The sequence below is a fragment of the Anabas testudineus genome, chromosome 22, assembly GCF_900324465.2.
Source record: "Anabas testudineus chromosome 22, fAnaTes1.2, whole genome shotgun sequence".
In the NCBI taxonomy this organism is placed as follows: Eukaryota; Metazoa; Chordata; class Actinopteri; order Anabantiformes; family Anabantidae; genus Anabas; species Anabas testudineus.
In genome coordinates, this window is record NC_046630.1 from 10785376 (window position 1) to 10801472 (window position 16097).

General features: G+C 41.6%; 1 protein-coding gene across 2 annotated transcripts in view; it reads left to right on the forward strand.

The window, feature by feature from the left end:
• The first annotated feature begins 1207 nt into the window (after positions 1 to 1207).
• The window catches only part of asap2a (ArfGAP with SH3 domain, ankyrin repeat and PH domain 2a), a 48006-nt gene continuing 33116 nt past the window's right edge, over positions 1208 to 16097 (forward strand). For both annotated transcript variants that reach the window (XM_026339278.1, XM_026339279.1), the window contains exon 1: positions 1208 to 1832. In XM_026339278.1, coding sequence (XP_026195063.1) covers positions 1707 to 1832 — 126 coding nt within the window. In that variant the 5' untranslated portion in view covers positions 1208 to 1706. The remainder of the gene's footprint in view (positions 1833 to 16097) is intronic.

Consider the following 16097-nt stretch of genomic DNA (forward strand, 5'->3'; position numbering starts at 1 on the left):
AAGTCTTTAACAGCTGCTACCTGCTCATCTTACAGACTTTTGCACAGAAGCACACTACATAGTAAAACCCACTCCCACTTCTGTACACCATCATTTCCACACACTTGACTGCTTCTCTCATCTCCACCTTAAGAACTATGGCTGCTGTGATCAAGATGCTGCTTTTACGTGCTGTAGGAAACATGCAAACTTCACATAGCACGTACTGAAAATGTCAAACAAATTTGTAAACACATATTTGAAAGATTTGGTTGTAATCTTTGTAAACAAAGTGTTCTCTCAAACTCTGGGTTATGGGCTATACATTGGTGAATCTCTGTATTTTTGTGTAATTTAGTTATTTAAATCACTGATTTAAAAAGAGGAGAAAAATATACAAAAATCAATAGTTTTGCCACAATGGTGAGTGCTGCATGACTAAATTTATAATATAAACAATAAAAACCAATAAATTACCATGAATTCAGGCTATATTTTATCTATGCACAAACCTCCTACAGTGTGTGACCCTCCGTTGCTAACAAACTCCACCACCATCTGTACACATAATCATAAAAGTGCACAAAAGTCACAATAAAATTAAACACAGACCTGAAAATGTTTTTCTTACTGGGAATAAGATCTACATTGATATACATGACCAGTAGTAACCAGTGATAAAGGAAGACTAGTCAAGAAAATTATGAACTTGTGTATCTGCACAAAATAAATGTAAATGTTTAGGGAGGAAATTATTAAGTTCAACTCTACCTGGCACATTTTCTTGTTTTTCTGGTCTTATTCAATTAAACAAGCACATCTTTCTTTTATTGCTTATATAAAATATACACATCAAGGTGATACCAGCAGAAAATGCTGCTAACCAACATTTAACTAATGATGCACACTAAAATCCCCAATTAGGAATAGTCTGTGTTAGAGAAAGTATTACCAAGTATCAAGAATATAAAATTACTTACACATGCTTTGGGTGCTTTATCCATGTTGAACCTAATCATTTAAGTCAGGTTTTAACACAGCACATTAGAATTACTACAAGGATCGATAGATTTACCACTAGCCCGTGAAAGCAGCATGAGTTCACGCCTTCCGCGTATCCTGATTGGCTCCTAATTACCAGCCGCTGTTTCCCATTGGCTGCTGCGCGTCCATTGAATCTCCTCCTCTACCTTTGTCAATTTCTTGCGCTCCCGTTGAAACGCCTGGTTGTTGTTTCCCCGGGTTTGGAGGAAGAAGTTGTCGCCCCGCTCAGCCGGAGGTTTTGGGGAAAAACCGAGAGAGGATAGAGGAAAGTCGACTTTCTTCTGTGACCAGTGGACGGCTGATGAAACTGAATGGGAAGGGAGTAGCGGGCGTAAAGGCAGGAGGGATATAACCTATCCATCACCTTGTAGCAGAGCGCGGTGTGAGCGGCAGCGCTGCGGCTCCTCGGTCCAGCGTGCACCACCACCTCCACCTCCACCACCACCACCACCACCACCACTACTACCACCACTACTGCTGCACTGGATTGTGTTGGGAGCAAACGAGGGAATGACATAAACATACCCAGAGATGGTTCACTACCCGCGGGCACCTTCAAAGACACTACCACGACTACTGCAGCAGCTGTGAACTTTCCCGTCTTAAAACTGCACAGCCGAAAAGGGGAGATTAAGAAAAGTGCTCCGCCGTTTTTGTTTTTTTTATCAGCACAGGGATTAATTATGCCGGACCAAATCACAGTTTCAGAGTTTGTGGCAGAGACGAATGAAGACTACAAATCGCCGACTGCCTCTAACTTCACCACGAGAATGTCCCACTGCAGGAATACAGTGGCCGCTTTGGAGGAGGTGAGTGGATCTGGTGGGACAGGGGTTTCTGTCCTCCATGCTACTCAGTTAATAATGCAAACATAAAATATAGTGTTGATGACTCTACCTTCAAATTTACACATGCTTGGCAACATTTCCTATTAGAAAATAACACAAACCCTTTCAAAATAAAACATCCTTCTTGCAAAGGGAGAATATGCATCTGATTTTACCAGAGCTGCCATAAATCTGTCTCAGCCCAGGAGTAGGTCACCTCTGCTGCACCTCTACCCATCTCTCATGCCCCATACTCCTTTTGTCATACACTCTGCATTGGTAATTACTGTCGTGGTTCAATAGTGGGCCACTATAGCTTTCAACAAGTTGGATTTGGTCTGTTCCCTCAAGGATTAGGCAACATGAGCAGGTATAGTCAAGTCAGTCACATTTACACAGCTTACAATCATGAATCACAGTGGGCGAAAAGAGGTGCAAGGTGAGTAGGCTGCAAACTTATACAGTGCACAGTGAGAGGAAAATCCAATCTCCAACACTCCCATCATTTTGCAGTAATGGTAATTGCACATATTCTGGCAAAATAATAATTCCCACAGAGATAAGAGGAGAAACGTTATGCCCTTGCCCCAGTTTACAGCCGCACTGCACTGTATGTCAACAGAGAGCACTTTGTCTTCTTCCGTGAACATGCAGGTCATCAGGAGGAAGGACACTTCCGCCCTGTTCCCTGACAGCCTTCCTCCGCCTTTCTCCCTCCCTCTCTTGTTGTAGTTTCCCTACTTTGTGTGCTGTATAGCAGAGCCTCGCCCTGTCTGATGGTAAAAATAGAATTTCCCACATGAGTAGCTCGGTGTGTTATGTGTGTTACTGTGTCTTTGCTCTGTTAGTGAGAATATATTAACGGGTGACTTGTACTTTTAGCTGCCATCCACATTGAATGGATTTTATACCTGTCTAGTGTCAGTTTTATTCAGCTAATCCACATCTGGGCTCAGTGTCAACTAAACCGTAAGCTCCCTAATCATCCACCTTTGGGGTTGTGGCTTTATTTTTAACCTGTGTTTGTGGAGGACTGAGCCGAGAAGCCAGACGTGCACCTGCTCTGGCTGACAGGTGCTCCACCTGGGTGCCAGCCACCTTTCTACACACTACGTTTCTTTCAAATCTCTGCTGCTGTTTGTTTTAAATGAACAATTTAGCTATTATTGTGATTTTAGCACTCAAATAAGCAAATAAGTGTGTGGATTTAACTCTTTTTTTTCTATTTTCTTTTAGTCACTCAGTTGTAATTGGTGGCTTGTGGGGTTGGAATTGTTGGGTTGAGAATCCAATTCAGCAGCTTTGTTTCCGCTGCTGTTAAAGCTGCTGAATTGCAGAGATGTGGAGTAGTGTGTTTTTGTCTCTCATTGACCTCCCCGCACTGGAGCTCGACGAACACAAGGCCTTATTGTTGTGACAACAAGACCTCGCTCACTTTGGGCTGTTTGACCAATTAAACGCTGCGGTGGACGGGGAACACTTCCTCTCATTGTCTGCCGGCCTGCTTCGTGTCTCAAACACATACAAGCAAACCAATTTACATTTGAACACACACACGGGCATCCACGAGTAGATGAAGGGTATAATTTGCTCTTATTTCCAATACCCTTACCCTTTTTTAAAATCCAACTAGGTGACTTTCTTTACCCTCTTAGATAACATGTTATTCTATCTCCATACTACATATACATGTAGAATAAATTAAAATAAATGTATTTTTTTGCTGTTTTCAGCATTGTGCTGAGTTTCAGACTTCATGCTGATCCTGGTGTTTTCTAGGATTTCCGTTTGTTATATAAGCTTTCACTTGTTAGTTTTTACCCTTCAGCTGTCAGTTGAGGGCAGGCTGACTGTGTTTTGTAATGCTGCAGTGAGCTAGCAGATCATTTCAGAAGCACTTGCTCTACTGTTTCCTGTTGTAGATATTATATTGATATCGTTATTGGCATTTAAGATCGGTGTTGATATGTGTAAATAATTGCATGAGAATATACTTTATGCACTTTTATACACCCTGTTCTTTAAGCACAACACCATTACGTCTGTTCTGGTGGGCATAACTTTATTTTATGTGTGGGTGTATGTTGTTGCAAGGGAAGATTTTCTTAGTAGTGCAGAGTTCATGTTCAAGTCCTGCTTGCTTTACAAGGACCCTCTGCCCCTGTCATCAATGAGAACAGGGGATGAATCTGCTGAGTCATGTTTTGGGGATAAAAAAAACATTCATAGACTAGTGTACTGTGTTTCTGTAGGAGTAGAATCTGTAAATACGTCACAAAAAATACTACCAATAACGCATCAATAATGTAATAAAAACAAACAACAGAAGAGCATCTGCTCCAATGTGCAGTTTTAACTTTGTGACGTGCGTACCAAAGCTTCCTGTCACATTTTTGTCTTGTTCTGTAATGTGTTATGATGACTTCAGATTCTTGGCTCATGAGTTATAGCGTGCTGCTTCTGTCAATAGTTATAGCTAAATAAAGAGTTTTGTAGTGTCAGACACATCTGCTGTACCTGTTGATTTGTTTAGCCTTCCCCTTGTAAAAGACTTCCTCTTCTCTTTAACAACATGCTTCTCCCCTCCTGTTTATCTGACTGTTTTATGAAATAGTCTCCCGTGAGCTATATTTACAATTTAAAACTATTTAAAAAAAAACAGACGTATTCACAGTCTCACCTTCTTAAAAGATCTTAGAAACTGACTTCTGTTTATTGGAGGCACATTAACAAGAGAGGAGGCTCAAGCACTCAGAGGCTTTACGTCAATGGCTGTCCAATGTTGTGTAATTATTTCTTTCTAAACTTAATTGCATCTGACATAATCTTAATTAGGATAGTAGTTTTAAAGTGCTAGCTATTAAGAGGTCATTCAGAGAGCTTGTGTGCATGTGTGTGTAGGTAAAACCACACAATAAAAACCTGTTTATCCAGTAGGAGGATGTTCCACCTCCATGGCTTTTCTTCCACCACAGTGTTGACTTTTCTCTGGAGAGAGCAGAGTCCACAGTTTTCAGAAATTTGACCTCCAGGATCTTGTTTCCCTTCATAGTTTTCTTCAAGAATATCTGATGAATGGAGAGTAGTTGCTCTGCAACAATATCATTTTCCAAATTTGAAAACATGACAACCTTATTTTTTTTGTCAGTTCCCCTACAACAGTGTTTTCTTGAGTTAAACCGCTATAACACAAACCAATTGTGTGCTCAACATTCGGTGTAAAAACATGATCTCACAAGTTCCATTTACAGAAGGCAGTACCCTGAGGACTAGGTGGGCCTCTGTGTTAAGTATTGATCTTGGTTAAAAAAAACAACAACAACTAAACTCTGCTTTTGTCTAACCTATGAAAGTACACATGCCTGTCTGAGGCCACAAACTGGCACATTGTAGTCGTCTTAGGTCTATATTTGTATCTGCGACTGCTTTAATGCCCCAGTTACTGAACCCTGCCAGGCAGAGTGAAATGATGAAATCAATAGCGTTGTCTCTTTGAACAGTTCTCGAGTGCGTCCACTCCTAGACCAGGTATGAAGGCAGGTATCTTTGTGCAATATCTCAGTGGCACACTTATAGCTCACTGAGCAGTTGTGGCGGCCATTTGAAGCTTTATGGTTTATTAATTCTCAGACAGAGTAGGTCAGTTATTTGGATCACAATGTTGTACATTAACAGCCCTCTCAAAGTGTCGACGGACTAAATACAATGCATATAAAGCGGATCTAACTCATACAGTAGACTGCAGTGTGTTTTAGGGCTTGTGGCAGCAAGAGCAGCAACTATCACTATTTGGCATTTAGTTTAATTCATCTTATTTATACAATGCCAAATCACAACTAGAATTATGTCAAGACACTTAACACTTTACTTAACATAATGAAATTCAGCCCTTACAGCATTATATAGCGACACCAACAAATCCCACTTAAGCAAGCATTAGGTGTTGGTGGAGAGGAAAAACCCCTCCCTTTAATCTAGAAACCTCCAGCAGAACCAGGCTTAGGTTGCGTGGTCATCTGCCTTGACCCATTGGGATAAGTGGAAACTGGAGAGAGAAAAGAACAGCAAACACTTAACACAACACTTGGCAGTTTGGTAGTGCCTGTAACTGCACATTAGCCAAGAAACCGTGAATACGTGCAGAATGGTGCAATGAAGAAGAAGCACAACTATAGTGGAGAGAAGACATAAAGTTAATGACGTGCAAGTGGCAGAGAAGAGGAGAGGAGAGCTTTCAGTTGTCAGCAGTGTAACCACGGCACAGCATTCATAAACTACATTAGTTTGCAATGTTCACCCCTAGACAGGCAATTGTAAAGAGTCTCAATAGAAGTCAATAGAAAAACATGCAAAATGGCACACACACAACAATATAACACCTTTAATAAAACTTGATATAAAATAAGAAAGGCAGCAGATCATCCATCTCTTTAGAAACTGTTTCAACTTGGGTTTCAAATGATCTCATTCACAATCCTGTTTGAAATGTCTTTTCTTCTGTGATAAAACAGTACGTCCTCTGTTCAAAGAATATTTTAAGGCACCTTATAACTCTCAGGAGATGTTACTGAGCCAAAGCCTCTGATTTACCATGACACTGAGCGCCCCGGGGGGTCGGTTGTGTGGACTTTTGTGGATAAGTTGAGCATTAGCAAAGCTCATGAGATCTTACTATTGGCTCCCAACATTTTAATTACACACTTGTTCATTTAATCTTAAGCATGTAGATTATTGTAGAAACTTTAAGCTTGCACCCCAAATAACAATTAACAATGCTGCGCTAATAGTAGACCTGTATCACAGATGGAAAACTGAGCTGCTGCAAAGTCCTTGCTCACATAGTGCCCAAAACCCACCCACCCCTTTTGTCACATATCCCTTTGTCCAGTTTATTTATTTTTTGCTGTTGAATAATAATATTTCTAGCCAAGTCAGCTATCATTGGACCATTACTGCTGTTCAGCAGGGTTCAGGGTCCTGAAGAATTGCGTCATTAGTCTTCCATCTGGCTATTATTTCATCCAACCCAGTCTATCACCCTGGTATGTCAGCTATGCACTGGTAAGGCATGTTGCCTTGCTGCTTGGTTTTTGTAGAGAGATTATTTGGGAGTACCTCTGGGAATGGTGATGGTATTCACAACATGCATAAGCAATGGCTGGCACAGACTACGGAGCCCAGCCTCCAGTCTGCTTCTCACAGACTGTTTCTAGCATCCCTGATGTTGGTGTACAATAAGGTAATGGGGTTTGTAAAACGATAAGTAGATTCTCAATGAACTCATGAGGGTTAAGAAGCAGTTGATGGGTGCCTGCTGTGAGTGTCCTTAGTTGCTCATCTCATTATAGCACCTCTAAGCTTAATCTCACACCACCAGTTGTTTCAGGTACATGTTTTAACTTGACACTATCCCTTATCATCTGTTAACACAAGATGGTATCACAATTTCCAGCTGCTTCACTGGCTGCAGAACTAAACACTTGCTCCTCTCTACTGCTGGTTTATGTTGAAATGTCTCATTTAAGGTGCAATAAATTTATGACTGATGTGTTACCAATTGGAGGCAAGTGTGTTCTCGTAACTCTTTCCATGTGTCAGACTGTCAGCTTGTGTTGTTGTAGCGGAGTTGTTCCTGGGCCAAGGGAAGGCCTGGCCTTCGTCTGCCCTGATTCCTCCCCCCATTCCAGGCATGGTTGGCGGGATCGGCTGTGGTCTCACTGATAACAACAGCTGCGCCATGGAACAGGTGGCCTGGAGGAAAGTTTTAACAAGGCTTCAGACAGTAGGATTATCGTGTAGGGACAATCCACATCTAATAGCTTTAGGGGCACACGGGTGGATATAGAAGCTCTGACACACACATGGCCTAAATGTGCGGTGTGACCCAAGTGAGCAGCCCAAACCCCCAGCCATGCTGGCCAGTCTTCAGTTTACCACCTAAGAAGCTTAATGCTTCCTATAATTGAAATGGGATTTCTGGCAGGATGACTGTAGTTCTGTATCCTTCCTTCACCCTCACTCTATATCCGCTGTCCCCAGTGTCCCTTGACTTTGCATTACTATAGTAAATGCACCAGAGAATGTCAAATGCATTGAAGTAAAGCCAACTACATCACTTCTTCAAAATCCTCAGTGAGATCTCTTGGATTTGATGTAGGAAATGCTCATTTTTTAAGTGTACAAGATGCATTTCTTGTGTTGTCATTGCTTTGTTCTGGGATGAGGGTGCTCAAGCAGTTACTTCTCATTTGTGTTCCCAATTCTGATGAAAAGCTTTAACACAAACCTCCTTTTCATCCTCTATGAAGGACTTCTTCTTCAGTAGTTGACACATGACTTTTGTTTGTGTCTCTTCAGCCTCTAAAGCCCAGTAGTGCGGTGTGTGTGTGTGTGTGTGTGTGTTATCAACCGGGGACAGGCTCTGGCCAGGCCCTCATTATGATGCAGCACTCCTCCCCATGGATCTGCCAGGGGCGAAGGTCACCAGCCTGTCCCAGTCGATTCAAAGTCATGATCTCTCTTATCCCCCTGATGGGCTTTGACTGTGAGGATGTGGTTTGATTTTACTCACGATTGCATGTGTCTATCCTAGTGTACTGTATGCATTTATTGGGGCTCCACTGACGTGTTGCCACTGTCAGGCCTTGTGGGTCTGTTTCAAAGGAAAGGGGAGAGTCACAGCTCTATGTCAGAGGTTGGTGGCTTGGACACTAGAGGTGCTGGGGGTAAATGGGAGCATAAAGCACACCACGTCCATTAGAGTAGCCGGGCCCATATGGTCTCAAATGGCTCCTGTCAATGGCTGTTGTTCTCTGACAGGCCGTGCCTCGTCATTAATGAACTCCACCATTGATGTGTAGTGCAGGACACTTGGCTCTGTTTGGGGCCAGGGTCAGGTGGGAGGGGCGAATCCTCACAGTTGTTCTGACTTGCAGTCACTTTCACTCAGGGAATGGACTCAGACTTTTTCCCTGTTGGAAAACATAAACATGAAGAGTTTTAGCGTGATTCCTCAGGACTCATTTGGGGCCTTAATTAGATCACTGGAGCAGTTCTGGACAAAAAGGTTGAGCCTTACCATAGTGATTGTATTAGCCTGAGAATGCTTTGGTAGTGAAGTTTGAATCCCCTCAGTTAGTGTCCATTTTATGGAGGGGGTAGGTAAATGCTGAACCCTTTTAATGCTGTAACTTCTCAGCAGAGTTCAATATATATATATATATAAAAAAAAGTTGCAAGTCTAGTGTGATCTCAAGCCCTCAGTAGTGGCCTCTGTATTGTTTTATTGCAGTATGTTCTATGAGGAAGGAGGTAATTTTCTCTCATTCAGATATCATATACTCACCGTGGGTAACTTTGCCTCTGATGCTGCTGGTTTAACAGCCAAAATCTTTTAAGTGAAGTCAGAACATTTAACCTCAAAGGGCTGCACATTTGGTCTTTATTTATCAGCCCCTCCTTTAAACTTGGTTTTATCAGCCGCCTGCTAGTTTATAAACTTCATTAACTACTCCCCAGTGAGACCATTTAAACAGGTTTTTAAACTTGGCGCCTTGAGGCCTCATTTCTGTCATTTTTATGTGTTCATGTGTTCAAGGATGGATGAAGGCAGAGAACAAGGAAATTCTTTAAAAGAGGTCAATGAAGCAAAAACAGCCACGAGAGGAAAATGTAAAATACCTTGAAAAAGACTTCAGCAGTTGACATGAAAGTGTGTTTTCTTCAACACTTAAAGTAACGCAGTTGATGTTGTCATCCCAGTGTGATTTCTGGCAGCTGGTGGTTAAAGCTCTTGACCAGCGGCCTTTGTAGTGCTCACCGAGGAGCTATAAAGCACCAAGTGTCCTGGTGCTAAATGCCAGAGGGCTTGTAGGTAGATGAGATATTTGAATAACTCCCAGTCAAACTATTTCTGTGTGCGACCACCCTGCACTGAAACAACTTGAGTTTATGATATATATGTGGCTCACATGGTTCCATTTTTATTTAACTTGTACAGCTTTGTCAGCTTTGTAGTAGAGTGTACAGCAGCTTTGCCTTCAAAGTGCTTTGTCAGATGTGTCCTATGAGTCAGTAAAAAGCACCTTCCCCATTTCCTTTCTCTCTGTCCCACACTCAGACTGAACTTCATGTTGGAGTTTTCCATACTCCTTTTGGGTGCGCTGACTTAACACATTGTAACTTGTCTGAGAGTCACAGAAACCTTACAACCTTGGCCTGTTAGTGGTCGACTCTATTAATCCCTCACTCAACATGGAGAGAAGGTGGGGAATGGTATACGTCAGTGGACTGCAGATGAAGACTGTATGGCGTACAGTGACTCTCTAATGCAACTGTGAACAGTGTATAGCTTGACGTGAGCACAAGCTTCCTTCTCTTTAATGCACGGAGAGCCGAGCTGTATATTTGACATATGTTTTGAATGAGTCACAGATTTTCCTCTGTGGATTTTGAAGGAGAGAGAGCCTCCCTGGTGTTCATCCTGACTGTGCCACATGTGGAGCTGTGGACAGCAGCTGTGTGTCTAAATGAGAGCGAGCAAGCAGAAGACACACCGGAGCATTAACACACACACCTGCAGAAAAACTTGCTCGCTGACATGTCCACTAATGATATGTGTTCTTTTTTGTACAGGAAAAATCTCTATACAATAGGTTTAACCTAATATATTGCAACTGCTGGCTGACCTATAGGAGAACAGAAATGGGTATTATATCGGCATGTCCCTCCAGCACAGACTAAACACCATTTTATGCAGCTGTATGTTGTGTCCTGTCATTAACACCCTATAATGATGCCACATGTTGCTATGCTCGAAGAAGGGAGGATGTTAGGGTAGGTGGTCAGCTACTAAAAGGACATGTAATGGAGTGTGCCTTTAAGGCCAGGGTATGCTCAGCCTTTGAACTAGTTTGTACAAAGTGTTGTCTGACCACATCTGTAATCATAGGTGATGTGAATAGCTGCAATTGAGCATTGGACGAAAAAGCGTGCAGTCGTAAAGGGGCAATAAAATCTTTGGCACCACTTACCTCAAAGGTATTAATGGTAAATTTAACGTTAATAGGATGAAAAAACAAGCTAAACAGAGGAGTTTAATTCATTTATGCATTTTCACCTTTGGGTATTTTTGTCACTCAAAAGAATTGTTGGATCTTCTGGTTTCAGCCTAGAAAAGTTGTGACTGATGTCATTTCAGACAAGGTCACGCAAATGTTTCAACGATACTGACTTCTTTAAAGCCAAAGCGTTGTAGTTAGGTACTGTACCCAGAGCACAGAACCTCTCATCACATGATGATATAGAACTGGTGGTTGTCTGTTAACCACTTTTGCTTAGATGTAATTTGGCTTTCTGTAGGTATCTCATATGTCAGATATCGTGCTGCCATCATACATTTGAAATTTGAACAAAGACGAAAATGGCATAGATGAGTTTCACTTAAAGATCCTGTTTCACTTTTTGCTGCTTCTCCCGTCAGTGTGGACAGACCATGCGACAGTGATGAAATTAACACGCTTACAGTGATAGCAAGTCTATTTATGACTTATTTGTTTATGACAGTGTGTAAGTTATACAAGAACCTGCCATTTTACCACACTCTTCAGTTTTCCTTGAGGAGTGAAGTTTCTTTGGTTTTATAGTGTAACATCTGGTTCCTCAATGCAACATGGTTTACAACCTGCCATGACCGTCAAATATCGTTCCCACACTTGCGCCAGATAAATTGGATAATTACATCCCAGACTGCTGCCTTCTTATTGATTTCCACAGTATGTGGCGTACTGTTTTCTTGCATGACTGTTGCAGGAGAGTGGCTTATAGGGATTGACAGTGTTGGTAGACAAGTTATAAAGAGACACCAGAGAGAATCCAGATGTGTTTGTATGTGTGAGTGAGTGGGAGAGCTTTAAAGAAGTGTGTGGTGGGGACTATAGTAATATTGACTGGGAGAATTGGACTGCCTTTTGTTGAAATTGCAAGTGTGTGTGTATACGTTGCATGGCGAAAGGGCTTTTGAGAAAAGCGCCTTGCCAAGCAGACATGCTGTCATCAGCAGATAGTTAACCGGCAGGAACAATGGGGCTGGGTCTACGTCTTGTCTGTCAGTCAGTCACTCCAGCATGCAATCATCCAGGAATGTCTTTCTTCTACAGACGGCAGAGAAAGAGGTGGAGACCCCCACGACAAAACAGGCTTGTTAGCTGGACTCACTTTTTGTAGTCTGAGGTTTTGACCTCCTTCATGTGTTCACAACTTAAACACCAGTCTAAGTAGCTGAAGTGTTTATAATAGCCCTAATCATTAATTAGCTATAATTAATGCTGCAAAGATGCTCACAAATTTTTTGGGATTTGTTGTGTTGCGAAAACAAGCATTTTAAACACATCACACTGGACTCTAGAAATGCGTAATGGGCACTTAATTAATCAAAGTATTCAGCAATTTAATTGCTAATCAATTAATAATATTATTAACTTAGTAGTCTTGTTTTCAACAGGTAACAGGGAGGTGTTCAGTGCAAATAAGATTATTAGAAACCATATAATTGAATAATTGAACTGAATTTGCTTTGAATTTCTCTTGTGTGAAAGAACAAAAAAGGGACTTGCATATTTGACTCTGAAAGTGGACAACAGCTGCTTTATGAGAAGCACGTGTGAACCTCCTCTGATACTTTAACGTCTTTTTTTTTTTTTTTGCTTTAGAAAACCTTGCCAAATCCTGTGCGTTTATTAGTGTTGGTTTGGGTCCTTGTAGTTGAACACTGGGCTCACCCATCTGAGCTCAGCCTCATGACGGCATTTAAAAATGCTAGTTTGTACAGAAATTATTAATACATTTGTTTCCCCCCAGAGTTAGTTGTGGTAACTGGTAGGCCAACAGGAATTGATTAGGAAGCCGGGGAGAAGGAAATCTCTTAAGGATTAACTTCTTTTTTCTGTATGCCTGTTCTTATTCGCGTTTTATTCATTTCTGGATCCATCATCTGTCCATCTCAAAATAATTGCATATTCTTGTTCTGAAAGTCTGTTATAGAGAGATTACTGGCTTGTGTATGAACTTAAATTAATAATATTATCTTATATTATCTATAACTATCTTTCTCTCTCTATCTGCCTCTAAACACACATTAGATATTATCTATCCATAGTGTGCTCATACACATCAGTAACCCGACACATGTTACTCTGCTATTCAGGAGATGCACGACCATACGTGAATGGATCACTGTAACAACGACCCCCATGACCCAGCGGTGTTGTGATAGCCTTTTGTAGATTGGCTGAAGCAGATGGTGCCCGATTGTAATCATGAAGATGATGTCATGCTTTAAGAGGAGGATTAATTTAATTCAGTTTGGGTTTCTCCTCCAGTTCACCCCACTATGGTCAGCAGGAGATGGAAAAGAAGAACAATAGAAGAAGGGCCACTTTAGTTTACTGTGAGCTGGTATCAGTAGATGGAAAAATGCTGACTCCACAGTAATGTCATATGAAGGGTGCTTGTGAAGCAGCCCCGGGCTAAGATGCAGGGTTCGACGAGGATTCAGCTCTTATCCTGCACGGTTGAAAGGCTCCACAGCAGTGGAATTCCCCTCTCTCTCTCTCTCTCTCTCCCCCCCCCCCCTCTCTCTCTCTCTCAATAGTTTTTTTAAAAGTGCATAATTTTAGAGCGGCCTGTGCTACAAACGAGACTGCTCACACAAAAGGTGGTCTGGTGCTCAGAAAGAGTCACTTCACTCAACCCTGGACAACAAATCAGAGTGCAAATGTGTGAAAATGTGTGATGTGTGACCACTGTGTGTGTGTGTGTGCACGTGTGAGAGTTGGTGATTTAGGACAGTGTGTTTGTTGTGTTCAGCTGGTTTATTACCCTCCCTGTTTGTCCCCTCCCCTTGTCTGCCCCCTTTCCCCGTCAGACCACTCTCTGCAGATTGAAAGTGTCTGCTGAAGCGTAATACTGCCTGAGTCCTTGGGTCGATGGGAGCTGTGATGTCCATGTCAATGTGTGTGTGAAGCTCTGACTGGTCAAATTGATTCACAGGCTGATTACAGACATTAGATGGAGGTCAAAGAGTGGCTTAGATCAGCCTTATTAGTTAGTTGCAGGTATGTCTGTTGATGTATACAGTGTATCAGCGTACAGTTTGTCGTACTGAGGTTAATTCTATCAAGCAGATTACGTATTGACACTAATTTCATTGCCTGTGAAAACATGAACATAGTCCTTGATGTTAGATGTAGATGCTATAATGCGACTATTGTACATACAGATTATATAATGGTAGGGTCATCTGAATGTAAACATTTTGTAGTGTATGCAACAGGTGCTGGCACTGAGCTTCTAGTATTAAAAAAGTTATATGATATTAGCAGAGAACACATAGCTGCCATCTGACTGTGCTGATGCAGCATATGCACCAAAAGCTTTAGTCACAAAGTGAACAGATTGCTATAAATCTCTTGTCTCCCACCATGAAAACATTCACTGCTCCCAGGGAGCCAAGCTGAGCTCGTCATAGTAAGAGCTTGACCAATTATTTTATTAGCTGATTTAATAAATTTGTATTAACATTTACATTATAATGGCCATTAAGTTGTGGAAAGTCAAAAATGTGTGCTATTGTATTACTAGTTTTTCTATAGCCCTGCAGAACAACTACTACTGCAGTACTACTACTGCAGTACTACTACTACTACTTTGTCTGTAAACTTCAAAAGGCTGTCGTTGAGTCAGCATTGCCTGTCGTCGCTGCTATGATCCTTCTGTAGTTTAGTGGTGTCAACTGTAGCCTGTTGACAAAGTTGATTTTACTTTTGTCCAACAATCAGAGAGTTTTAGCAAGTAAAGGAACAGCAGCCCTGTCATCTTGTCTCTCGTCAGCACAGTGCTGACAACCACTAACACATGCCTGCAGTTTATTTGTCGCTAAATTAGTTAGCCTTGAAGCGAGCTATGCTTATTTATGCTGTATGTTTCTCATTGGAAGACATGAGCTACTGTAATTACTTAAGATAAACATAAGACACCTTTTCCTAGAAGTTATGTTTGAAAGTTTCGTCTTGTATTCCTAAATCCAGTGATACTTTTGAATGGATAACCAATATAAGGCATGAATCAAGCTCTCAGTGTCCATGTGTCTGCGCTGTTCTGCTTTTCATCACCCTTTGTCATATTTTTATTATATGCAACTTGGATTTAACAAATATTTAAACACAGAAAGATTCATTACATAGTTCATATCTGACGCATCGTCTTGTGTCATTCAGTTTTGCACTTCTCCTCGGATATTATGAATTAAACACACTCGGTCTGGTGTGTGAGTGATTCCGTGCACTGCGCAGCTGGCAAACACTTACACGCTTTGACTTCAGCAGCTCACCCTCGTTTGACCTCACATCCTCTACAAACGCACTCATAGCATCAGATAATCAATAATAGGAAGGCAGCACTTTAAGGTGCCATATTTATGGGTTCGTTTGAGTGTGGACAAACAATAAGTCGTTATCTAATCTCATGTTAACTAGGCTTAAATGGTTTCTACTGTCGCTCTCACTGGTTTTCTCCAGTTACGTTTTAAAATCTGTGTGTGGTTGGATTGGTTTGGCAGCACAGGCGGAGGCAGCAGCCAGTGATTCTCTGTAGAACAGCTGTACTTTTCTCAGCCTTTGTGTCTGTGTTTGTTTTGGGAATACCTGTATGCAGACACATGTGTCTATGTGGGGTCGGAGTTACAGTCAGTGAGTCTGTCTGAGCCAGACAGAGCTAATGGGATAATGGCAGATGTAACAGATGAGTCATTTAACACGAGTTGAAGGAACTAAAACCACAGCACTGTAAGTCCTACTTTTACTCAGAGGAACAAGTAGCTTCTGGTTGGCTTCTTTTAATTTGCACAGTTCCCCTACTTAAAAGACACCAGATTTTATTTTTAGCACGTCTTGTTTTCACCAAGTAGTGGTGTCTGGAAAATTACATATTTGTTCACACATATTTGTTCACACAAGAGAAATGGTTGCAATGTTTATTTCAAATCTAATCCTGCTTCATAAAGCAGACGGTTAAAGAGATCCGACAATACATGTACATGGATGGATGTGCTTTTAACTTTTAAATTTTTGCATTAGGCCTCCGTACTGATACACTGCCATTGTAACTGTATACCCCAACAGCCTGGCTGGATCTCCCCCTTCACACTTCATAGGTGGCCCCTGTGAACCACCACTGGTAGAATAGTGAAAG